This window comes from Marmota flaviventris, chromosome 9 (genome assembly GCF_047511675.1).
Source record: "Marmota flaviventris isolate mMarFla1 chromosome 9, mMarFla1.hap1, whole genome shotgun sequence".
Lineage (NCBI taxonomy): Eukaryota > Metazoa > Chordata > Mammalia > Rodentia > Sciuridae > Marmota > Marmota flaviventris.
In genome coordinates, this window is record NC_092506.1 from 65348458 (window position 1) to 65376455 (window position 27998).

General features: G+C 36.3%; 1 protein-coding gene across 3 annotated transcripts in view; it reads right to left on the reverse strand.

Moving 5' to 3' along the window:
* Pak1 (p21 (RAC1) activated kinase 1) overlaps positions 1 to 27998 on the reverse strand; it is a 145426-nt gene that overhangs the window by 17488 nt on the left and 99940 nt on the right. For all 3 annotated transcript variants that reach the window (XM_071616521.1, XM_027942574.2, XM_027942572.2), the window contains exons 6-9: positions 11933 to 12049; positions 9027 to 9201; positions 6777 to 6840; positions 2638 to 2686 (exon numbers count right to left, since the gene is read on the reverse strand). In XM_071616521.1, coding sequence (XP_071472622.1) covers positions 2638 to 2686; positions 6777 to 6840; positions 9027 to 9201; positions 11933 to 12049 — 405 coding nt within the window. The remainder of the gene's footprint in view (positions 1 to 2637; positions 2687 to 6776; positions 6841 to 9026; positions 9202 to 11932; positions 12050 to 27998) is intronic.

The window sequence follows — 27998 nt, forward strand, 5'->3', positions numbered from 1 at the left end:
TAGTCATAGTAATAATGGCAGCACTTGATAAGTACCTGGCATAGCAAGAATGAAACAGCAGCAGTAGTAACCAAAGCAACAACCAACCAACCTCCTCTCACTGCTACTGTTCATTGAATGGTTACCATGTGCAGGCTCTGTGCTAGGTACTCTATTTATATTATTTTAGTAATACCTAACTACCCTACAAAGTAAAAACCATGATTTCCTTTTTCAGGAAAGAAATTATGCCTGAGACTTACAAGAAAATTGCCTAAATCATAATCAATGCTCTCAGCTCTATGAGACTCTAAAGGCTTTTCCAGTCTGATCTTTCTATTATATGCATTCACTTTAAAAACAGGTTTGAAATATAATTGTTTGATCTGTAATTGGAAGACTTCCCAGCACTAACATGCTAATCTTCCTATATGTGACAGAGTAGCTCTGCTTTTCCCAGCTGGATAACCTCCATAACCACTCACTCAAAAAGACTAAGAGCATCCCTCTAGCTCCACTAAAGATCTATACTCCCTGTGGCAGGAAATAAGGCCTTCCTCATCACACTGCATTAGCCAACCTAATGGATTTGTTCCATTCATAGTTTTGTAACCACAAGGCAAGCACACAATGAAGTCCAGTTTCTTTTTCCTATAGCCAGCTCCTCACACAGGCAGCTTCCAGAGCTTCAAGGAGTTCTCCCTGCCTCCCCAGCCCCATCACTTGCCTGTCTCCCATATCAAGGGCTGTAATGCCTAAGAAACATGACATGAAGAGACCCTAGCATCTAACCTCAATTCTGTGGTGGCTTTGCAGCCCAAAATGCATAGATCTAAGAGTTAAAAGATTATAATCCAGTCCTTGCTAATTGCTGTTAGCACAACCTGTTAAAAAAAAAGTTATTTACACTTCTGGAACACTCCTCACCAATAAAAAGGTGATAACATCACCTGTCTCATAGGGTTCTTTTTAGGATTGGTATAATCTTTTTAATTTTTTTCCATCTTGGCATCAAATTCACTGTCTTTAAAACTGGCATGCTAATACTTCCTTTCCTCACCACTATTTTTACTTTAAGGCAGATTCTGTCAACTCCATAAGACTTATATATTTATACCATGGAAATTATGGTGTTTTACATTTACTTATGATCTTAATGTTGCAGTGCTTGCACAAGACTGAATCTTTCATATAGTTATGAGCACAAGGTACAGCATAAAGCAAAAGCTCAGTAAATACTTTGTAGAACATATATATATATATATATATATATATATATATATATATATATATATATGAATGAATGAATGAATAAAGATAGTGGTTCTTAAATTTATGATGTATTTTCACAAACACTCCTTTACTGAATTCTTTCAACACTTTTGTCAGGTATATGTTATTACACACTTTTTATAAATAAGTAAAATTCAGGCTCAGAGAGATCAAATGAATTTACCCAAAGTAATATAAATAGTTTAAGATAAGCATCTATGTCTTTGGATTCTCACCTCAAAGAACAATGAATATATCTTTATCTCTAATGGTGATTTTTAAAGTTGACTTACCGTAGATGGAGCTTTAACGCTTGCAAAAACCTAACAAGAGCTTAGTGAACTAAGTGCTCCCCTATTAGACACTGCTTTTCCAGGATACCAGAATGTTTCAATCATCAAAAATATACAAGTGGCCATGTACATATAGTATGTCAAAATACATACACTCTGCTGTCATGTATATCTAAAAAGAAAACATTTGATTAATGGAAAAAAATATACAAGTGTGTTTCTAGAAGCCTCACTCTGAGGAGGCCAACTCTACTTTCACTGGAAGAGAAGGTGCCTCTCTCAATTTCTGGGTTCCAGCACTCTTTGGACTAAGAAATTCTCCCAGCCCACCTGCCAACATTCCTGATCTTCAGCCAAAGACTAAACTATGAAGAAATCCCAAGAGCTCTATATTCCCTTCATATTGTTCTTCTGCTATAGATTATATCTTGGATCAGTAAGTTTTAAGCAATAAGGTCCGGGTTCTCCTGTCTTAATGAAATGAGGACAAAGAGGTGCCTCTAGATAAATGAGGACTCTAGTATCCAGTCATATCCTGGGCACAGAGTAACAGCAGAACCACTAGATGAGGAGGCAACAGACACGGACTTAAATCTCCTTTAATAGATTTCTCCGTCAAGCACCAAGTTTGTATAAGCAATTATCCACTAGGCAGTGCTACAAGAAAGCCTCTCAGGCAGGATCCAACCTCCTAACTACACTTACACCCCTTTTCTTTGTCCTTGAATAATACCACACTTGTAAGACATTCTCTCATTCAGTCCATCACCAAATCCTATCAAATCTACCTGCAAATTATTCCTCAAATCCACCTACTTCTATCATTCTATACTATGCTATTAACTTACTCTAAACAATCATCTCTCACCTGGAAGTACCTCCTGACTCACCTGGTCCTCTCTTACCTTTTCCAACCTGTTCTCCATATTGTAACTGCAGAAAACTTCCAAAATATTTGTCTCCTCATGTTATTTGGTTCTAGTATGGTATAGATAGAAACTAGAAATGTCCTTATTGAGCTAAGAAAGGCTAAAAATTAACCCCCCCCCATAAAAAAAAAGTAGAAACGAAAGAGCTGGTGGTGTCTACTTACCTCCTGTCCTGTGGCAACATCCATTGCGGTGTACACAGTGCCAGAAGCACTGAACGGGGGGGGGAGAGAAAAATACAGATTTTCTAATAAAGTACCATTGTTAAATGTAGCTCTATACACAATCTGGCAGTTTAAGTTAATAATAATTACAGCAAAAATAATCCCCCCCACCCCGTTCACAGCCCTCCCAATTCTCATAGTTGACAGGCAATATGTGATTGTAAAGAGAACAGAGGCTCTACTGGTCAACTGACCTGAGTTTCAATCTAGAACTTCTACCTAATATTTACTAGCTATCTGATCTTGAGCAAGTTATGTAACTTCTCTGAGCTTCATTTTTCTCTTTCATAATATGAATATAAGAATTTAAATCAATTAGTTCACGTGACTAAAATAAAATATGATAGGTGTCAAGTACATAAGTTTCTTGCTCCTGTTTGCCTTCCTCTTCTTTACCACCCTTGGCAAGTTGCTACCTCTTGTGGCTTTAAACTCTTCATCTGTAAACAAGGACAGAATTAAATCTGTGATTTTCAACTAGGAGTGAGGTGGGACAGGAAAGCCTCCTAGGGAGAATTTCAGAATGAGGCAGGGTAGGTGGCTTATTTATATTTATCAAAAAAGTATATGGACTTGTGAGGTGTCAATAATGTTCTCTTTCTTTCCTGGGTCCCCCCCAGCTGTCTCCTTCTCCCTCTCTACTACTGATTGAACCCAGGGCTCACACATGCTAGGGAGGTACTTTACCACTGAGTTATATCCCCAGCCCTTTAATTTTGAGACAGATCTTACCAAGTTGTTGAGGCTGCCCTCAAATGTGCAGTCCTCCTGCCTCAGCCTCCCCAATAGCTGGGATTATAGGCATATACCACCATGCCCAGCTAGTAATGTTCTCTTTCTTAATCTGGATGTTGGTTACATGGATATGTTCATTTTTTGAAAATTCATTGATTTGTTTGCTTATGCATGTTATCTTCAGTTAAAATTTACACCAAAAAACTATAAAACTTGAAAAACTACACTGAATATTCTAAAATAATCTTGAAGTACCCTTTCCACTGATGTTTTATGATATTATGACCCTTTGAAACTGTGCTTTTCAATCATTTTTTCCTGCCAAGAGAACATCAATTTTTAGTTTTCATTTTTCACCATAAAATGATATTAAATATACTTATTCAAATATACATATTCACAGAAAATTTGATATTTCTACCAAACCCCAAGATAAGAATAACCCCACTAGACACACATATGTACATGCATGTATATATATTTATATATATATACACACAAACAGGTTGGGTAAGAGAAAGAAATGCTGGAAATAATGCTAGGAAAGTAACTGTGTTCATTTGAAAGAACTAAAACCCTCATTCTATGCCTATAAACACAAATCCTGCGTATCTGTACGTGAGTAATTACAACATATATTTGTAGCTCCGCATGCCATGTCAGATATACACGATGTAATTTGAAGACATTCTGAATTCTGATCTTTTACAAGAATGCATTCACTGAAGCCCTGAGGTTATACTTCCCAGAGAAATCAGGACACCTCAGTGGTCACTTTTAAGTATGCCTTCCAGCTAGAAATTATGATCACCAGCTCCCTAACCACCATTCTTTAGTTGGGAGTCCAGCTATATAACTGGAAACTGTGATCATAAGATATTGATTATCAAATGAGGAATGGCTTATTTGCACTGGCAGTTATTTCTTCACTGCTTTATCATCCAACCCCTGGCCATCCTCTGCCACAAAGCGGGTATCTATCTTCTTCCCATACCCATCCTGATCCTATCAGATGTACTTTCTTTTTTTTCGTATGGAGAATTAAACCCAGGGGTGCTTTACCATTGAACTATTCCCAGTCCTTTTTATTTTAAGACAGGATCTTGCTAAGTTTCTGAGGGTCTCACTAAGTTGCTGAAGCTGGCCTTGAACTCGCAATCCTCCTGCATCAGCCCCCTAACTTGCTAGGATTACAGGCATATACCACTGCACCTGACCAGATCCACCACTTCTTTTGTTTTTTTGATTTTTTGTTTTAGTTGTAGATGGACACAATTTTATTTATTTTTATGTGGGGTTGAGGATCGAACCCCGTGCCTCAACCATGCTAGGGGGGGTGCTCAACCACTGAGCCACAACCCCAGCCCCAGATGCACCATTCTTAAAGGACAAACATGCTCAAGTTTCAGGAGATTGGACTAGGTTGCCATGTTTACAAAGTTCTAGAAAGCTACTAAGCTCACTGGTTAGTTCATAATTATTTCTACCTTGAAATCATATTGAGTCATATATTATTTCTCATATGTCAAGGCATATGAACACCAGGTTTGAAGCATAATAAACTTCAGGTCTTACTGGGGGGGGGGGAAGCAAGCAAAAATTATTATAGTACAAATTCAACATACTGGGGTGGCATTTATATTTTTTTAAATTATGGTATGCAGAAACACTAGCATAGGTGCTTAATAAATATTTTCTTTTTGCCTTAGCTATAACAGATCTGTCAAGTAAGCAGGAAAGAAAGTTTTGAATAGATCTCATACAGCTATTAAAAAGAAAAACTTTTCACAGATGTGAAAGTGAAAATCCATTAATCCACAATCCTTCAATTCCTTCTTCCTTTACAGACAAAGAAATTCAAATTCAGAGAAGGGATCTGATTTGTCCACACTTGTCCATGTACCTTTTTGCCTACACTCTTAAGGTCTCCGTTTAACTACCTAAAGGAAATGCCTTCTATATTACTCTGAAGCAAGAAAAATGATTTCTTCTCAACTTATACCAGTTCAGACTCACAAAAGCATATCTAGTAGGAAAAACAATGGGATCAGGAAAAAAAAATGTGAGATCCACTCAACCCTAAGTTGTCTTGAGGATTAAACCAAACATTATACGTAAATAACATACGTACATTATAGAAATGATACATAATCATAACATTCCTACATTATGCAATTCTTCTCCTATTTTCAGAAGGAAAATAATAAGAAAGAATTTAAAACAGAAAATTGTCAATGACTTCATTAGCAACAATGCTTCTGTTCCACTAACATTCAGAGCCTACAATAAGTCAGGTTTATGGGGTTTTTTCCTTAAATTTCAGCTCTTTTGGTAATATGCAGAAATCTCATTATTTTCATGCAGAGATGTAATTTTCCTAGAGTAATTTGCACAAATCTTAAGTGTAACACTTGATGATTTTTGTTCACTGCCAAGAGTTTCCCCTAAGGTTCCTTCATACTTCTTTCCCACTATCCCTCCCTCAGAAGTAATCACTATTCTGACTTCCACTGCTATATAGTAGTTTTACCTGTTCTTGGATTTCATATAAATAAAATCATACCAGATCTGACCTTTTATGTATTACTTTTTGGGCTCAAAATAATAGCCAAATACTTTTTTTAAAAAAATTTTTTAGTTTTTGATGGACCTTTATTTTATTTATTTGTGGTGCTGAAAATTGAACCCAGTGCCTCACACATGCTAGGCAAGTGCTCTTCCACTGAGTCACAACCCTAGCCCCAATGGCCAAATACTTTTAAAGGACTTAGCACAATATATTATAATTCTTTGTCTATCTCCTTCTATTGACCTGAGTTCCTTAAAGGCAGAGATTTCAGCACTGATGATGAGCTGTACTCATAAAGCCTAGCACATGAAAAGAACTCAGTTAAAATGTGCTGAGTTCAGGGCACTAAGGGCAGCATATAAGTTGCAGAAAAGGAACCCAGATGAAGAGTCATGGATTCTGACAGCCACCTAGAAAAACAGGTGCTACTACACTAGCAGAAAGATCTGTAGTTCTGGGTTTTTCATTTCATATTAGTGCTAATAGGTCTTGGCACCAAGGATAATTTAGGAAACTAGTTTTGTGTTAAATAAAAATGGTTCTCTTACTCTCACTGCAGGGGAATTTTTTGCATTATGGTCAATGAATAGCACATCTCTCATCTTAAGCATAATTCTCAGTACCAAACCTGATGTCAGCCTGAAATAACACCTCCAGAGGGGGAGGTGAAGAAAGAAGAACAAAGTTCATGAGAGGCAAAACACAGCAGAATCTTATATGCTAACATACACAGTTTTAAGTCATTTCTCCAGGAAAAGAAAATGCCCCTACTAACCCTTGTCCAATCTTCTCAAACCGTGTATACTTCTTCTTAGGATCGCCCACACTCACTATGCTCCCTTTGAAAGAAACAGAGACCATGAATCATTTTTTTCCAGATCAAGACACAAAACAGACCCCATGTGCCCCTCAACCCCTGGAGTTGACAAGGATTAAAGAAGTGTCTCTAATTCCCGAAAAGCATACTAAGCAGGCTCATAGCTTTTCCTCAATGAAGCCCAACCCAAGGTTTCATCTCTTTGACTGCTTTTATTCAGAGTAATCTATTCCATTTCTAAACTCCTAAGAGCCATTCATATTAATTTTTTAATTCATTTAATAAATGTTTATTCATGATATGTACCAAGTCTTAGGAATAAACAGATAAGGCACAGTTAAGAAAGTCTCTCAAGGAGCTCAATCTTATGGAAAAGATAGACAAGTAAGCATAAAATGCCATAAAACATAATAATTGCTGTGATAAATGCCAATGGGATATAGAAAGAGACACAGAAAAAGAGACTGGAAAGACTCCAGAAAGGTGCCATCTGGGCCACCTTTTATAGGATAAGTAGAAGGCCAGCCAGGGAGAGAAAGCTGAGAAGTTTAAAACAGGATACTTCAAGTGCAAAGACACAATGGTATGAAAGAACTCAGTGGGTTTCACAACTTGAATTCTAGTGGGGAACTGAGACCCATGGAAGGGAATCTCCTTCCCCAGGATCACATAGCAAACTGGTGTCAGAGATAAGATTAGGAGTTTGGTTTTTAGTCTCTGTCCACAGTATGCTTTTCTGTGTGTGTGTGTGTGTGTGTGTGTGTGTGTGTGTGTGTGTGTGTGTGGTTGGTTGGTTGGTTTAGGGAAGAAGATCTATATAGGAGTAAAATAATGACTAGGTAAGTGGCTTTTACTTAATCATTTGATGAGGGCCCCAGGCGAGGGCAATTTTTAAGAGCAAAATTTGTTAAAAAGTCAAACAATTATCAGGAAGAAGTAAAGAGCTGCTTAACTAGAGCATTAGAAAGCAATGCCAGTTTGCAAACTTGGCCAAATAAGTCATACAAAAGCCTCTTTAGACATAAGTAGGTACAGTGAATAAATCCAAGGCCCTTGTCAAATGATTTTTCCAAGTCAATGGATTAACCTAGTCCTTCCCTTAGTATAGTTCTGCCTTTTATGAAAACACAGAAACAGATTACCCTCATTTCTGGCTGCTAAAATAAAGTGAAATGGAAGTGTCCACTCACAGAAAGAGGCAAGGAGCTCTATTCATAAGAATGTAAGCTTGTGTTCAATTTTTGTTGTTGTTGTTTGTTTGTTTGGTACTGAGGACTGAATCCAGGGGCACTTTACAACTGATCCACATTCCCAGCCCACTCCACTTTTTTTTCCTGTGGTGCTGGGGATTGAACCCAAGGCCTTATGCATGCAAGGCAAGCACTCTACCAATTGAGCTATATCCCCAGCCCTACCCCTTTTTATTTTTTATTTTGAGACAGGATCTTGCTGTATTTCTCAGGCTGGCCTCAAACTTGCTATCCTCCTGCCTCAGCCTCCCAAGTTGCTGGGATTACATATGCCACCATGCCCAGTCTTACGTGTTTGTGTTCTAATCTCAGCCTTGCCACTTCCTAGTTGTGATTTGGGTCAGGATATTTAGCCTCTTTGGGACTAAAAAAACCTTAACTGTAAAAACAAGGACCATAATGCCTGTCTTCACAGGGTTAATATGAGAATTAAATGAAAAAAAAATCAAGAAAACATCCTGCTAGTCATTTGATTCCATAGTACAGTTCACAAATGTTGGGCTTCTCTTCCTTTCTCTCCTGCAACCATGATGGCAGATCTGTCTTCTTCTAAGTCAATGATAAACATCTGTAATTAATAGCACTCTTTCCATCAGGTATAGGCAAGGCATCCATCTTTCTCAACATACTTTCCTACATTATTACTGGATAAAAGCTACTTATCTCCATTACATGCCTAGGGATAAGAGTTGCCTTGCCCTCAAAATGAGCTATCCACATTCTCTCCTATCACATCTCCATCCTAACATGGTATCCAATCAGAGCTAATGAGACAGGAAAGTGAGGTGGAAGGGCAGGGTGAAGACAAGCACAATCTGCAAGGCTATGGCACCAAGTATAGCCAACCAGGTACACTGTCCTAACCTAGGATCAAGATCTTTTATAGTAATAGAATGACATCTCTATGTTTGACCAGTCACAGACAAAAGGGAGGTTCAGAAAACTACAAAGTCCTTACGTAATTTCTCCAAGATTTCCTCATCAGACATTTTAGGCTTCTTCTTCTGCTTCTCAGTATTCCGGGTCAAAGCATCTGGCAAAGTGGTGTTATTCTCAGTAGGTGAAATGGGAGATGTAGCCACATCCCGAGTTGGAGTAGTTGGAAGTGGTTCAATCACGGACCGTGTGTATACCTGCATTATTGGTGCAAAATTTGGGCAAAACCAGCCTTTGTTAGCATAGGGAAACATCTTCCACATGAGCAGTTAGAATATCCACAGAACAAATTGCCCCAAATTCATTCTTTCTCATATTTCAAAATCTGTATTATTCTTCCTCTGTGCCTAGGCCCATCTGCTTGGGGTGAAATAGCCTTCCTTGCTCTCAATGTATATAACAGGGATTAGTGAGAGTTTCAGCACTGATGATACTTGAAAGGGCTATGCAACTCTCAGTAGAAATTATCTAGAGGAGATTCCATCATTAGATGGGAATCTTTCTTAGCTGTAATATGTTTTCCCAAGATGAAATGAAATCCTCTATTCCCATAGCACTCTGTACTGCTAATAACACTTAACATTTTCTGCCACTGTGTTACTCCCTCATTAGACTGAACCCTTACAGAGAAGGACTACTCTTGTTGATTTAGGTGATTTAGAACACAGACTCACGAACTTGACTACCTGGGCTTAAATCCCAACTCTTATTCTTATCATATGCATGACTTTGGGCAGGCTACTTTTCTTTGTACTTGAGTTCCCTCATCTATAAAATGGTGATATGATGCCTATCTTACACCTTTGTTATAAAAACACATTGATGAGTGAAATGATTAGAATTATGCTCAGTAGAAATTAAGCGCTTAAAATTTAGCTTCTGAAGATACTATTTCTTATTCATTCATTACTTAACAAACATTTACTGCAAATCTACTCTAAGCCTAATCCCATATAAAACACTGCCCATATACTCTCATTCTGGTAAAGGAGGTAAGAAAGTGACAGGAGAAATGGATAAAAGTTACATGAAATGAGAAACTGTACACTATTTCAAAAGAAACAATCCTAAATTACACTTCCTTTCCCAAGGAGTTGCTTCAAGGTATTTATCAGATTTTGTCATGAAAAATATCATAATTTTCTTTTAGATAGTTATCCTATGAGGACACAGAATGTATGTTACTCATTCTGAGTTCTTCTATCTAACCACTTACCTACCTAATTAAGCATGAAGATAATGTTTGATGGAATTGATGAATAAACAAATGAGATCCTTCAGCTGGTCTGACTTCCTGACTACTCTAGCATAATGATTTCTCAATTTCCTATTCTCGTATATGTAGACAAACTCTATTCCAGGCATCTACAACCATACTCCTTGTCCTATATCTCTGCTTCTCCTGATATGGCTCCTTGAGAGGAAAAAGAAAACAACAAAACAATAACAACAATAAATAAAAACCCTGTCTTTTCCTTTTCTAATATTCTCCTTATCTGGCTTTCAGCACAGGTCTGCACACACAAAAATGCCACTGTGTTATGGTAGAAAACAACTGGGATTTAGGGTTAATTATCTGCTTTCAAATCCTGGCTCTTTTGCTTACTAAGTAGCTGTGGATATATCAATTTATCTCCCCAAATCTCAGTTGCTTCTTCTATAAATTAGTAGTCAACAATACCTATTCAGAAAGGAATGCCATGAAATCAAATTTATCAATCCACTCCTTTATTCAATATTTACTGCACTTTGAAATCTGTCAAAAACTATGTTAAGCACTAAAAGTACATATATATAGATTGCCTCTATTTCAGAAGAGTTCAAGGTATAGAGGGGAAAAAATGTTTTAAATGAACATGCTTGTAAACCAATTAGCTCAATGTGAGATATTCTGACAACTTTTACTTTTTTTTCCTTGAAAAAACAGAAAAAGATGGTTTACTGTTTTGCTAGCAAAAGAGAAACACAGGGGACTCCTGTCCCAAAGGGTGTGATTCTCCAACATTAATTTTAAAGTCCATTTTTCCTTAAGGTGATTTTGTGACCTATAGACAAGGTGATTCTGTAGATTCTGTTCACAAATTCTCACTCTAAGTGGTCATCTAACCCCCTCAAATTTCTTCCACTATATTTCCTATATTCATTCAACCAACTTCTGCCTGAACACTTTCTGAATGCTCTCTTTCAGAGAGCCTTTTGTTTTTGCATTACCAGAGAGCTTAAGTCCTAGATGGAATTCTCATAATAAAAAGCCCAAACAAAGAAACATTTGTAGACTATCATCTGATGGCGGGTCAGTGCTCAATGATGCTAAATCAAGTAAAATCCACAGGGACTAGACTGCAAAGTGAGGACACAGGGACTTTGACTATTCTGAGCTGCAAGAACCTCAAAGGAAGTTAAAAGAAATCATTGCCAACATCCGGCATCAAAATGCACTCCTGATGTACAATATATTAATAGCGCTAATGTATTTATAAATTCTCTTGGGTCTGTCAGTATCATCAATGTTGATGTAAGAGGCTGAACGCTGCACATTTAACAGAGAAGAAAAAGATCTGTAGCAAGACAATTTGTTGCTTCCCAGGAGACTGGAATAATTTATTTTAGCTCTGAACTAAGTTACACCAATTCTATGTATATTCCTGTGATATCCATGGAGAACAAACAGAGTATACCACAGCTGGGTTGACATAAACACCAATTAAATAGGATATGGTGGGACTATCTGCAAACCAAAAATAAATATACCTTCTTGTCTTTAATCACATAAAAAATACTGTCAGAAAAGGTGTTTTAATGATTTCACTATCTCCAAAATTTAAGAATCCCTACAAGGGTATTAAACTTCTAGGTCTCAATACTAATCCACTCTTCCCCTTTTCATTCTAATAAATCAGAAAGTTGTTCAGGTCCCCACAGACTCACAGATTTTGTATGCTCTGGGCGTGGAGCAATCACTGGGGGTGGAGTAGCATCATCATCATCATCTTCATCTTCTGAAACTGGTGGCACTGCAGGGGTCTCGGACACAGTCTTCACATTCTATGTAGAGAAAAAAAGCCAAATTTATCTGGTTCCGTTTATATAGATATCAGGATTGCCAGTTCCCCAGAAGAAACCTCATCTGATACCACTTGTGAAATGTATATTGGCCTCTAAACTTTCCACATTTGCGTAGCCAGTCTCAGGTACTCAGTCAGCTTTTCTTTCTTAAGCCATCACTTCTCTGAACAGACTTTTGTCCTCTCCTTTTTACCAACCTCCTGGACCCATTATGTCATAAGAAGCCCTTGCCTCAGTCTCAAGATACAGAACATCAGGATCGAATCCACAAACTGGATTCTATCTACTTCACTAAGCCTTTCACCTGCCCTGAGATGAACTTTACCAGTACCATAATTAGATCAGTTTTGGGGACTGAAAGGTGTAACTCAGTGGTAGAGCACTTGTCTAGCAAGTTCAAGGCTCTGAGTTCAATCCCCAGCACTGGAAAGAAAATTTTTAAGAGGTTCTAGAGCCAGGTGGGGTGGCGCACACCTGTAATCCCAGCAGTTCAGGAGGCTGTTACAGGAGAATCACAAGTTCAAGACCAGTCTCAGCAACTTAGCGAGGCCTTAAGCAACTCAGCAAGACCCTGTCTATAAATACAAAAAAGGCTGAGGATGTGGCTCAGTGGTTAAGCACCTTTGGATTCAAAGAGGTCTAGATGCTTTAAATCTGTAGTAACTTGATTTTTCTATACAAACCATAACAGAACTAGAAGATTTTAGGTCAGATACAGGCAAAAGTAATATACTATTACTGTTGATCACACAGTCTCAAGAGACAAAGTGATTCCAAAACTAGATTTGTGATAAAAATTTTCTAGCATTAGAACCATTTAGGCAATAGGAACCCTTTAAAATATACTAATATAATTCAAAAGTTTCACATATTTTCAGAGCACATACTTTGTACTCAGTAAGATACTGTGATGGACACCGCTGACATAAAAGTACAAAGATAAAAAAGATGGTCCATGTCCATCTGGTATAAGAGACAGAAACCACATGGGTTTCTGAGAAAGGAAACCCAAGAGTCAGGAAGACATGGGATAAATGGAAGAAATAAGGAATACTGGACTAGAGCTATATCTGCTATACTAAGGGAAATGGGAAATCTCATAGATTCTCATAAGACCTCCAATATGGGGCATAACTTAAAATTTGACAGTTGCAGGACACATAACCAATTAACTGTGGTGACCACAGGCAATGTGGTCTATCTTCCTAGTCTGAAGTTTCATCACTTGAGCAATGTGAAGGAAGAAGAGTGATATAAATTGAAGGTGGTGTAATTTTGAAAGTGAATATAAGTCACTTTCAGTTCTAAAATTCATCCCTGTCAAAGCATATATTCTGGTATTTTTCTATTCTAATTCCTTTTCTCCTTACTATTTCACCAAGCAAAATTTAATGAAGAAGCTGGGTGTGGTCGTGCATGCCTATAATCCCAGCAGCTCAGAAGGTCAAGCAGGAGGATCATAAGTTCAAAGCCAGCCTCAGCAAAAGCAAGGCACTAAGCAACTCAGTGAGACTTTGTCTCTAAATAAATCAAAGAATAGCGCTGGAGATGTGGCTCAGTGGTCAACTGCCTCTGAGTTCAATCTCCAGTACTCAAAAAAAAAAAAAAATTAATGAAGAACATAAAGTGGGAATAAAATTAACTCAGCAGCATCTTCATCATCTGGTAAGCCTGGGACTCCACCTGTGTATACTATAAACACTAGGTTTGCTGGCTTTCTAAAACTTACTATATCCAATAACCATGAACTTCTATTTTAAACAAAATCAGAAAGTCCAATTCATCATGCATCCACCCACCTTTATCCATCCATGCATCCATTAGCTGTGTGCCAGGTTCTATTCTAGGTTTTGGATCTCTACCGAAGAAAAAAATAAACAAGGTCCCTGGTTCTATGGCTTACATTCTAGAAGAGAATACAGTCAAAACAGCCACTATAGTATGAGGTGGTAATAAGATAAATGTATGGCAGTAGAGATTGAGGGATAGGGAAAACACTACTTTAGAAAGCACAGTCATAGAAAGTCCTCTGTAATGAGATGCCATGGTAAGCAGTGATCTGAATGAATTGAGAAGGCAAGCCATAAGCTCTGTGGGAAAAAGAGATTCCTAGGAGATGGGGGAAAACACAACCTGAGATGAAAACATGCTTGCCTATGTTCCCACAACCTCTAGGAGTTCTACCTAAGTGGCTGTAACAATAAGCAAGAGGAATCAAGGAAAGGAACAAGACCAGAAAGTAAGCTAGGAACCAGATTACATAAAGTCACTGGAACCATGATAAAAACATTGGAAAGTATGCCTAGAATAAGAAGCCACTGGAGGACAACAAGCAGAATAGTGATGAAATCTATATATATTTTGCTTTTTAAAATATTTCTTTTAGTTGTAAATGGACACAATATCTTTATTTACTTATTTTTATGTGGTGCTGAGGATTGAACCCAGTGCCTCACACATGTGAGGCAAGCACTCTACCACTAAGCTACAGCCCCAACCCTATTTTTGCTTTTTAAAGTACTTTATTAATTTATCACAAATAAAGAGGAAAGATTCTTAATCATAGGTAATAAAATCCAAATTCCTATTTTATAACAAAACAGTAAAAAAGCACCAAAGAAAATTTACAACTATAACTCTGGGATCCTAGTTCTTGGTTCTTTTATTTACTCGTCTATCTATCTATCTATCTATCTATCTATCTATCATCTATAGTGGGGATTAAGCCCAGTATGCTCTACCATTGAGCTAAATCCCTAGTCCCCCAGCCAATCAATCAATCTCTCTCTCTCTCTCTCTCTCTCTCTCTCTCTCTCTCTCTCTCTCTTTAAGAAGAGTTTCACTAAGTTGCTCGGGCTGGCTATTAATTTGTGATCCTCCTGTCTCAGCCTCCCTAGTAGCTGTGATTACAAGCAAATACCAATGTGCCCAGCTTTTTGGTTTTGTTATTTTTAAAAGATTATAAAAGTACTGCCAGATATGACAGAGAGATAGCAATTCTTCTCCCCAAAAGGCAACTATAAATCTGGTCAAAATTTACAAAAACATTTCAACATACTAGAAATCCAACAAAAGAATACAAAATATTGAGAAGTGCCAATGATTAAAAACTGCTGTGTTTCTGGTAGAAATGGTGAGAATCTCTGAAATTCTGGTTTAGGCTTCTCCCATCCACCACACCTCCAGCTCCAGCAATGTAGGTGTTCCACAAGGGCACTGTAGGCTATCTTGGCATGGTACGAAATTGCTTACTTTCATTTTGAGCTGTGCCCTGTGCCACTATCAGCAGAGGCAACTTCCAAATGTGAAAGCATGAGAGGAGGGCCAACTGCTCAGCTCTGTTAGCCTGAAGCTGCAATCCTGAGTAGGACAAACAAATTTCTGGCTGAGGTTGCTCACAGACACAGCAGACAGTAGAAAGGTCCCACAACAGTCACACAAGCCTGGCTGTATACATGCAAATAAAAGATTCAAAGGGGTCCAACATAAAATAAAAACTGGACAGAAATGACATGTCTGAATAATGAATACTCTACTACCTACACAGAAATCCATCAGCAGAGCAAAGAAACTTTATTTACTTTAAGTTTTTGAGCACAACTGTCCAATAATTAGCCATTAAGCTAAGCAAACACAGCAAGGAGACTCTGGAAAACCAGGCTATAAAATTAAAATAATATTAAAAACCCAACCAAAAAACTGAGCAGAAAAATCAATATACATACACCAATAGAGACATATTTTACAGATTCATTCCTAGAAAATTAATATAAAGCCAACAACCTCCAGGGAATAAAAAACCAGTATCTGGAACTGGTACAGAATATTATCAAAAATGCTGAGTTTACAGCAAGAAATTACAAGACACATGCACTCAGAGGGAAAAAAGCAGTTAACAAAAATTTTCTGACTCTCCAGATGTTACATTTAGAAATAAATATTTCAAATCAGATATAATAATACATTCAAAGAACTAAAAGGAATCATGTTTTAAGAATTAAAAAGAAAATATAACAACAATGTATTAACAGACTCTCAGCTGAAATTCTTTTAGAAGAACTAAATGGAAATACTAGAGTTAAGAATAAAGTAATAAATTAAAAACTCACTAGAGAAGATAAACAACAGACTCTATATGGCAGAAGAAAGAATAAGTGTATTTGAAAATGAGCCCATAGAAATTATCCAATTTTAAGAACAGAGGGAAAAAAAAGAAGATTGAAGAAAACCTAAGAGATCATCAAAGAACTTTGGAACAACATAAAACATACCAATACACATAAAACAGGAATCCCTGGTAAAGAAGAAAATGGAGCAGAAAAATATATCTAAAGAAATAATAGGCAGGGCTGGGGATGTGGCTCAAGCAGTAGCGCGCTCGCCTGGCATGCACAGGATGCTGGGTTTGATCCTCAGCACCACATTAAAAAATAAATAAATAAAGATGTTGTGTCCACCGAAAACTAAAAAATAAATATCAAAAAAAATTTCTCTCTCTCTGCCTCTCTCTCTCTCTTTAAAAAAAAAGAAAAGAAAAAGAAATAACAGGCACATTGGCGCAAGCTTGTAATCCCAGTGGCTTGGGAGGCTGGGACAGGAGGATTACAGGTTTAAAGCCAGCCTCAGCAACACAGCAAGGTCCTAAGCAACTTAGCAAGACACAGTCTCAAAATTAAAAATTTTAAATTAAAATAAACAGGCTGTGGATGTGGCTCAGTGTTTAAGCATCCCTGGGCTCAATCTCTGATATTAAAAAAAAAACAAAAGTAAGGTACAGTTCTAAGAACCTCAATAAATCCCAACTAGGATAACCACAGAAAGATCCAAACCTAGACACATGATAATACTGCTAAAAGCCAAAGACACAATGAAGATCTCCAAACAGCAAGAGAAAAATGACATCATGCACAAAATCAATATGATTAATAGCTGACTTCTGATCAGAATATAGTTCTCTCTCAAAGTAACAGTTGGGAATTGGTTCCAGGAGCCACAGTGGATATGAAAACCTGTGGATGTTCAAATGCCTTATATAAAATAGCACAGAACTCGCATATAACCTAAATACCTTTTCAGCATACTTTCTTTACTCTTTGTAATGCAAGGCCTTGCAAATAAACCACGCCCCATGTGCCTTAATTCCTATGGCTGATATACTTTGCTTTAAATCATCTCTAGGTTACTTATAATACCTAATATGATGCAAACACTATGTAAATGTGTTATACTGTATTATATAGGGTCTATACATGTTCAAAATAGAAGCAGTTTTTCACTGGAATATTTTTGACCCATAGTTGGTTGAATCATAGATGTGAAATCCTTGGATATAAAGGGCTGAGTATACTTTAAAAATCAGTTAAAACTTCTTATTAGAAATAAAGGAGGTCAGAAGGCACTGTGATGACATAGTCAAAGAGCTAACACTTCTAAAAATTGCCATCATAAAAATCCATACCCAACAAAAATATCCTTTATAAGTGAAGATGATGATGAAAACATTCCAGGTTGAAAAAGACAGGGAGGCTGGCATGATGGGCAGGCTTGTGATCCCAACTTCTTGGGAAGCTAAGGTAGGAGGGCTGTAAATTCAAGACCAGCCTCAGCAACTTAGGGAGATCTTGTCTTAAAATAAAAATAAAAAGGTCTGGGGATGTGGCTTAGTAGTAGAACACACTTAGATTCAACTCCCAGTTCTACAAAAATAAAAAATAAAAATAAAAAAAGAAAAGGAGAATTTATTACTAGCAAAACAAAATATTAAAAGAGGTCCATAAAACTGAAAGGAAATAATACCAAAATAGCAAATCCACAAGTAAAAATGAAAAACAGAGGAAATAGTAAGCATATGGATTGACATGACTCTATAAATATACCTTTTTAGATGTGTTCTGTTCATCTCTTTAAAAAAAATAAGATTGTATAAAGCAATAATTATAACACTGTACTGTTGGGCTTTTAATGTTTCTATAGGGTATACATATTTATATAAACAACACATTTATGAATGATAGTAATAGCACAAAAAAAAGGTGCATGGAATGAGGTATACTGGGCAAAGTTTCTATATTTTATTGAAATTTGATTTAATACTACTATGAATTCCAATAAAATAATCAAGATCCATAAATAAAACAACTAGCAAATGGCAAAAATAAACTGAGACACAACAATAATTATGTTAAATATCAGTGATCAAAACATCTCCAACAAAAGGCAGAAAATGTCAGACTGGAAGGAAAATAAAAGACAAACAAGATCTACCCATATGCTATCTACAAGAGACACTACATTTTCAAAGTCATGAATAAGTTCAAAGAACAACAATGGGAAAATATGTACCATGAAAACAATAGTCATAAGAGAACTAAATGGCTACATTAAGTTAAAAAAAAAGTTAAGAGAAATATTTTTAGAGACAAAGAGGGATATTTAGCAACAATTAAAAAGTCAAAGGGGGAGGGGGGGGCGGGGGTTGTGGCTAGAGTGGTAGAGTGCTTGCTTAGCATGCATGAGGCACTGGGTTCCATCCTCAGCACCACATAAATGTAAAATAAAGATATTGTGTCCACCTAAAGCTTAAGAATAAATATTTTTTTTAAAAAAAGTCAAAACAAGCCAGGCGGTGGTTCATACCTGTAATCCCATTAGGGAGGCTGAGGCAACAATAGCAATCTAACAAGGCCCTAAGCAACTCAGCAAGACCATCTCAAAATAAAAAAAGGGCTGGGAATGTACCGCAGTGGTTAAGTGCCCTGGGTTCAATCACACACACACATACACACCCACAAAAAAAAAAAAAAACTCACAATAGTTAGACATATAAAACAGTATAAAGCAAGAGATGACGTAATTGAAGGAAGAAACAATTTCATTATAGATATTTCAATTGCAGTTAGAGATTTCAGTTCTCTATACTCAATAATTAATAGAACAAGAATGAAAATTAGCAAGGATATATAAGACTTGAACACCGTCAATCAATCTGATCTCTACATATAACTGACATAAACAAAGCATTCCTTTTAACCACATATGGATCATTCTCCAAGATAAACTATATTATATGCTAGGCCATAAACATGTCTCAATAAACTTAAAAGAAATGAAATCACTCCAAATATATTACTTGACACAATGGAATTAAACTAGAGATCAACAATGGGAAAGACATTTCTCCAAAAAAGAACACAAATGGCCAATAAGCACACGAAAAGATGCTTGACATCATTATTCACTAGGAAATGTAAATAAAACCACAATGAGATACTACTTCACACCCACTAAGATGACTATAATCAAAAAACAGAAAATAACAAGTATGGGCAAAGATGTAGAGAAATTAGAACCTTCTTAATTGCTGGTGGGAATGTAAAATGATACCAACGTTATAAAAAACAGTCTGGCTATTCCACAAAAAGTTAAACATAAAGTTACCCTATGACACAGCAATTCTACTTCTTAGGTATATAACCAAGAGAAGCAAAAACATTTATCCACACAAAGCCTGAACATAAATGTTCACAACAACATTATGCGTTATAGGCAAAATGTGGAAACGGGTCAAAGTGGATATCATCTGATGAGGGATACATAAAATGTAAGATATCCTTACAATGATATACTGTTTAAATATAAAAAGGAATGAAGTACTGATACATGGATGGACCTCAAAAACATTATGTTAAGTAAAAAAAAAAAGCTGTACACAAAGACTACACAATATATGAATTTATATAAACTGTCTAAAGGCAAATTTATAGACAGAAAGCAACTGATAGCTGAGCATGGAAGTTTGGTAAAAGGGCACAAGGAAAATTTGGGGGGGTGATGGCTATACAACTCTATACATTTATTAAAATCACTGAATTGTACATTTAAAATTAAATTGTAAATCATACCTCAATAGAACAGCTTTAAAAAGTAAACAATATTGTCAAAATGGCCATACTACCCAAAGTGCTATACAGATTCAATGCAATTCCAATTAAAATCCCATCATTCCTTATAGAAATAGAAAAAGCGATCATGAAATTCATTTGGAAAAATAAGAGACGCAGAATAGCCAAAGCAATCCTTAGCAAGAAGAGTGAAGCAAGAGGCATCACAATACCAGACCTTAAACTATACTACAAAACTATAGTAACAAAAACAGCATGGTATTTGCACCAAAATAGACATGTAGACCAATGGTACCGAATAGAAGACACAGAGACAAACCCACATAAATACGGTTATCTCATACTAGACAAAAATATACAATGGAAAAAAAAAAAAGATAGCCTGTTCAACAAATGGTCCTTGGAGAACTGGAAATCCATATGCAGCAAAATGAAAATAAACCTCTATCTCTCAACATGCACAAAATTTAACTTAAAGTGGATAAAGGACCTAGAAATTAGTCCAAAGAAAAAGGAGGAAAAAGGAGGCCCAAATCTTCATCATGTTGGATTAGGCCCTGACTTCCTTAACAAGACTCCTAAAGTGCAAGAAATAAAATCAGTAATAAATGGGAGCGGGAGCTAGCTCTCCTCGGTCTATACCCAAAGGACTGAAAAACAGCATACTACAGAGACACAGCCACATCAATGTTTATAGCAGCATAATTCACAACAGCTAAACCGTGGAACCAACCTAGATGTCTTTTAATAGATGAAGGATAAAAAAAATGTGGTATATATACACAATGGTATATTACTCAGCAATAAAAGAGAATAAAATCATGGCATTTGCAGGTAAATGGAGAGAGTTGGAGAAGATAATGCTAAGTGAAGTTAGCCAATCCCAAAAAACCCAAATGCCGAATGTTTTCTTTGATATAAGGAGGCTGATTCATAGTGGGATAGGAAGCAGGAAAATGGGAGGAACTCTAGATAGGGCAGAGGGGTGTGAGGGGAAGGGAGGGGGCATGGGGTAATTAATGATGGTGGAATGTGATGATCATTACTATCCAAAGTACAGGTATGAAGACATGAATTGGTGTGAATATACTATGTATACAACCAGAGATATGAAAAATTGTACTCTATATATAATAAGAATTGTAATACATTCTGCTGTCATATATAAATAAAAAAATTACATAAAAAATAAATATGTGGGGGGGCTAGGGTTGTGGCTCAGAGATAGACCACTTGCCTTGAATGCATGGGGCACTGGGTTTGATCCTCAGCACCACATAAATAATAAATAAAATAATAAATAAATAAATAAAATAAAGGTATTGTGTCCCACAACTAAAAAATAAAAATAAAAAAGAATTAATAAATGAGATGGACTCAAACTAAAAAGCTTCTTCTCGGCAAAAGAAACAATCAATGAGGTGAATGGAGAGTCTACATTTTGGAAGCAAATTTTTGCCACACAAACGTCAGTTAGAGCACTAGCTCCAGGATATATAAAGAACTCAAAAAACTTAACATCAAAAAAACCAAACAACGCAATCAATAAATGGGCTTAGGAGCTGAACAGACACTTCTCAGAAGAAGATATACACTTGATCAATAAATATATGAAAAAATATTCAACATCTCTAGTAACTAGAGAAATGCAAATCAAAACTACTCTTAGATTTCGTCTCACGCCTGTCAGAATGGCAGCTATCAGGAATACAGACAACAATAAATGTTGGTGAGGATGTAGGAGAACAGGCACACGCATACATTGCTGGTGGGACTGCAAATTGGTGCAACCAATCTGGAAAGCAGTATGGAGATTGCTTAGAAAACTTGGAATGGAGCCACCATATGACCCAGCTATCCTACTTCTCGCTCTACACCCAAAGGACTTAAAATTAGCATACTATAGTAACGCAGCCATATCAATTTTCATAGCAGCTCAATTCACAATAGCTAAACTGTGGAAGTAATCTAGATGCCCTTCAATAGATGAATGGATAAAGAAACTGTGGTATATATACACAATGGAATATTATGCTGCATTAAAAGAGAATAAAGGGGCTGAAGTTGGGGCTCAGCAGTAGAGTGCTTGCCTAGTACATGAGGGACCCTGGGTTCGATCCTCAGCACCACAAATAAATCAATTTAAAAAATTAAAGGTATGTGTCCATACAAAAAATAAAAAATAAATATTTTAAAAAAGAGAATAAAATTTTGGTATTTGCAGGTAAACGGATGGAGCTGGAGAATATCATGCTAAAAAACAAAGGCCAAATGTTCTCTCTGATAAGTGGATACTGACCCATAATGGGGAACAGGGAGGCTGGGCAAAATGGAGGAACTTTTATTGGGCAAGGGAGGGTAAGGGTAGGGAGGGTACATGGGGGCAGGAAAGATGGTGGAATGAGATGACAACATTACCCTAGGTACATGTATGACTGCACATATGGAGTGACGCTATATTGTATACAACCATAGAAATGAAAAGTTGTGCTGCAATTGTGTACAATGAATCAAAATGCATTCTGCTGTCACATATGCCTAATTAAAATAAATAAATAAAATTAAAAACAAGAATAAAAAGTAAACTTAAAAAATTATATGTAAAACCAATAGGTTCTCATTATAAATTCTAGGTAATAAAATACAGAAATACATGGAGCAAAAAGTGAACATTCCAGGAATTGATATATGTAATCTAATTCCTGAAATCTCACTAAAACTAACATCAGGAATGGTCCTTTAAACACATTATATTCACAAGGATGGGGGCAACAGGAAAAGAAGGCAAGAACTGCAAAAAAGGAAGCAAAGCAGATGGCATGAGCTGAAAGGACTCAAGGAGGCTGTGTATGAAGCTGCAAGTGGGCAAAGCTTGAAAACCAATCTATATGTCTAGCCTGCAGAATTCTCAAAATTAAAGTAAAATTCTAACACAATATACTTCCAGAACTACAGATAAAGTGGAGAAGAGGGAAGAATACTAAAGGCCGAGTCCTTGAAAGCTATTTAAGCAGCAGTTAGGCTCTAAATCTCTTCTCCCTGCTCTACAACCAGTAGGTGACTGCCCTCCCTTTCCTAGTTGAAGATTAGAGGTTTAGTCTCTGGAGATGGTAAAAAAGGATTTCTGGATTAGGGATGCCAAGCACAAACATAAAAGTACCACAGCAAAAAACATAGTGAATGCTGGGACTTCTAGACCTTTTCTCTTACTAGGCTCCTAGAATACTTGTAGTCAGATCTTCATTATCAAAGCAGATTAGAAGATTCTTCTGTAGATCTGACCTGCCTAACAGGAAAGTTCTAAAGTCAAAAATATGAGTTTTCTCCAAATAATCCAGCTGGATTATCCTATGGTGATACAAACAAAAAAGCTTTATTATGGTGATGGCTGAACAATTCTATAAATTTTTTAAAATCACTTAACTGAATACCACACTACTGAGCTAGAAATTCTAGCAAGCTTCTTATATAATCCAGTCATAAGTATGAGTAGACCTCCAAAGATTGCTAAATATATGATGAAGAGCTCCCACAAACATGGAAAAAAATCAAAATAACTAGGGAAAAGATGGTGGTGGAGGGGTGGCGGTGAGGACAGAATAAGTAAGGAGAAGAAAACATCAAAAGAAAGCCTATCATTAATGTCCTCTCTGGCCCTGCAGAGGACATCAGGTTTTATTGTCTTTTTTCAGCACTTCAGTACTTACTCCTTAACCTCCAATCCCCTCAAGAAAATGATTTGACTCAACCCGCAAAATGTCCACAGAGATAAGAGAAGATACTAATTCTGGAAACAAGAATACAATGCTGTAATTTTTTAAAATGAAAGAGCACTTGGAAATTAAACATGAGTACTGAAGTGAAAGGTCAATAGATAAATTGAAAGATGGAGATGAGGGAGTCTCCCAAAAATCAAGAACAGGACAACAGAGAATATGTAAGAAAAATTAAGAATAAGTCTAAAAGGTCCAAAATATAAATAAATAGGAGCTCTAGAAAGACAGAATAAAGAAAGCAGGAGAAGAAAACAATGAAATAATTCAAGCAAATTTCCTAGAACTGAAGCCTTGAGTTTCCAGGTTGAAAGAGTTCACAAAGCTCCTTGAACAATAAATAGATGAAGACAGGAATATAATTATGAAATTTCCAAACAATGACAAAGAAGATCCTACGAGCTTTCCATGTGGCAAAAAGTAGGTCATATATAAAAAAGCAGAAATAACTTTGGACTTAACAATACTGAAAGCTAAACAAAGGAAGTGCAATGTTTTCTATATCTGATGGGAAATTATTCCCAGTCTAGAATTCTATAATCAGCCAAAGTATTAATCAAATTTGAGAGCAAAATGGAGAAACTCCCATATTAAGACCTGAAAGATATTTAATATTTATTTCCCATTTATTTTCTCAAAACTGCTAGAGGACATGTACTACCAAAATGCAAAAGGCAGGCCTGGGGTAGAGAAAATAGAAATACCAACACAGAAAAGCAAAGAGACTGCCAAGACAATGGCAAAGGAGGAACTCAGAATGACATCTATGTTATAAGACTTCTAGTTCTATTTGATTTTTAATCTGAATTTGAAAAAAATAATTTTAAGTGAATATTATTAATCACCATCAACCCCAGAGGTAATTGTTGTTACCATTTGGTATCTTTCAAAGATGATCTATGGATGGTAAACATTGATCTTCACATGTCCAAACATGTCTATATTTTGACTTGGTGCTTGAATGCTAGTTTGATTGTGTATTGAATTCCTGATACTAAATAATTTTCCTCATATTTCTGAAAATATTGCTCCTCTATCTGCTATTGCTAATGAGACATCTGATGCTACTGTTCCTCTGGACAGTGGCTGTATATTTTCTTTGGAAACTCTTAAGATTTTTCTCTTTATCTTTGGGTCTCTTTCAATTGTCTGACTTGGTGATTGATAGACCTTTTACCCAAGACTTTCTTTTAGCTGAGGAACTTTTCTTTTCTTACTCTTTTAATTATTTTTTTCCCACTCCACTGCCTCTGTTCTCTAATTTGTCATCTTAAATCTCCTTAACTAACCCTGTATTATCCCTTATTTTCAAATTTCCACCTGTTTTTCTACTTTATATCATTAATTCTCTCTTATATGCATTTAATCTTTGTGAATTTGTTTCTTTTTAAATTTTTATTTTTTAATTGTAGTTGGACACAATACTTTTATTTTATTTATTTATTTTTATGTGGTGCTGAGGATCGAACCCTGAGCCACAACCCCAGCCCTGTGAATTTATTTCTTAACACTTTTTTTCTATGTGCATGCGGTACTGGGAATTGAATGCAGGGCCTCATACTATATCCCCAGCTCTTTTTTTATTTTATTTTATTTTTTAATTTGACACAGGGTCCTGCTAAATTGCCCAGGGTAGCCTCAAACTTGTGATCCCCCTGCCTTAGCCTCCCAAGTCACTGGGAGTCACTGGGATTACAGGTGTGGGCTTCTGAGCCTCACTACATTTTTTAATTTCTAAGAACTCTCTTCTATCCCCTGATAACTCCAATGCAGTTGTTTTGGGGGATGTAACATCTATAGAACTTTTTTGAACAATTATCTTTCCTGAATTATCTACTTCCTCTGAGGCTAGTTTTATTTCTTTATCTTGGTCCCTCTCTAAAGTTTTGTTTCCCTCAAGTATTTCGAGGTCATATTTACAAGTGAAGGACTAGACTGATCAATGTAAGTAATCAACATGAGTTTTTCCTGACACTATGTAAGTATGCTTCTCCATTGTACTCTCTGAATGGCAGGTCTGAGTCAGTCTGTGGTTACGTATAGGCGGGTACCAGCAAGTGTTACTGTAGGGTACGTAGGTATGGAAAAGGATATGTGTAGAGAGTCCTCCCTCCCAAGTATCAAAGTATGAGAAATTCTTGGTATAGAGAATTTTAATGTATTTTTCTGCTGCAAAAGCTACTTTTTTTCTCCTCTGTATCTATGGTAGAAATCTGCAATTGACTTGGGTTTTTTTCTGCTTCTCTCTCAGGCCCCTGTGCCCATAGCAGCAGCTTTCCTCAAGGAAGCAGTTTCTTTAGAAAATTACCTGATTTTAGCTTAGAAACAAATGCATCTGCTGGCTTTTGCTCACTGTAAAGAGGATACTACCCCTGATGTTTCAAATGTAGAATTTAATTAATACTCTTGAAGATGATCGAAGACTACTTTCTGCTTCATGTATAGATTCTTTTAGTTCATTTTCTGTGAAGTTACTTTTTTCTCTTCCACTTACTTTTAAGCTATGACTGCTTCTGCTCTGATCAATCTGACCTTACCTACTTTTTATCTTCCACAAATTCCTCACAATGGTTGATTTATGTCGTGTTTAGTTCTAAAGTGCTGCTTTTATTTTTTAATATATCTTTCTGAAATTAACAAATTTAGGCTAGTAAGAGAGATAGGCACATGAATTCAGTCCACGAGCATGAATAAATTTCCAGAGTAATATTTCTAAGACGTTAGTTTAGACTAAAATGCACATCCAACTATTTCAGTCTTTTATTTACAATACTTCTTCAACTCTAACAACAAAGTTCAAATTTTCTTGCCCGATATACTTAACAGCACAGCTTTGTTCACCCTATCCCTAGACAGAAAAGCATTACCCCTTTCTAATTATTTGTGTTTATCTGACAACTATCTTATAAATATTTGCTTACATGTTCTAATTCATCACTAACTTGTGAGATCAAGAGCAAAGACCCTACTAGCCCTTGACTCATTAGCACCCAAAGAATCTACCATATGGTAGATGTTCTTTTTATGAATGAGAATAAGGCATTAAAATAGCATAAAATCTTAGAGTCAAGTCTCAGATTTTTAACAGAATTTTAGGCAGAAAAGAACCTTAAAGATCATGTTTGTTAAATGAATAATCCTTCAGGACCCAGTACCCTGTGCAACTTTCCTTGTACTATCAGGCAGAATAAACCATTCCATCAAATATGACCTCATTGCACATTATTCATGCAGCCATATCTTGGAGCTTTTATCTTCCTAGTCTGTCATTAATATTTTTCTCAAGGTAGCACACATTCATTTTTGTGTCACCTATACTTTGGCACAAAAAAAGATATTAAGGAAATATTTATAGTATAAATGAATAGATGAATACTCAGGAGAAGAGAATTTTGAACTGATTTCTACTACTAACTCATCAACAGTGGAGACAGAGTCAATGTTTCTGAGTTACAATTTTTAAAATCTTTATTATATAGATAACAATTTTGTTTGATTATTTCACAAATTAAGTGAATCCAAAATGGAGAACAATAACATGCTACCACAATAAAAATCCTATTTCTCTATAAAACTAGGAAATAAAGATAGAACAACGGACTAGAGGGACAAATGTTATGAATTGGGGGAGAAAAATGTCCTTGAGAGCCTGACTGGTTTTATTTGTAGATACTAAACCAGTACAGGTTTTTAACCAAGCAGGTGTTATCCTCTCTGCCATATGGCATGAGCCCCAGGGCACTTCCTCCACACTAGCAAACAACACACTGCATTCTCCTTTATAAGACCTCTCTGACATCTTTCTCTGTTCCTTGCCACAATGAAAAGAACCCTAGACTAGATTCAGAAGACTCCAATTATAATTTGGTACTAATTAGGAATCTTTTTTTTAATATTTATTTTTTATTTATAGTTGGACACAATACCTTTATTTTATTTATTTATTTTTATGTGGTGCTGACGATTGAACCCAGGGCCTTGCATGTGTTAGGCGAGCACTCTACCACTGAGCCACAACCCCAGTCCCACTAATTAGGAATCTTCAGAAAAGTTTTTGTACCTGTGAAATGGGGATGGATAATACTTCCTTCAAGAGGTAAACTGTGAGGACTAATTATGCTAACATATAGAAAGTTATTTACACAGTGTCATCACAGAATAGACACTTAATAAACGATAGCTACCACTCTTCCTATATAAGTATAAAGATATTTGAATCACAAGGTACAACTCAACTTTGTTAGGCCCTTTCTT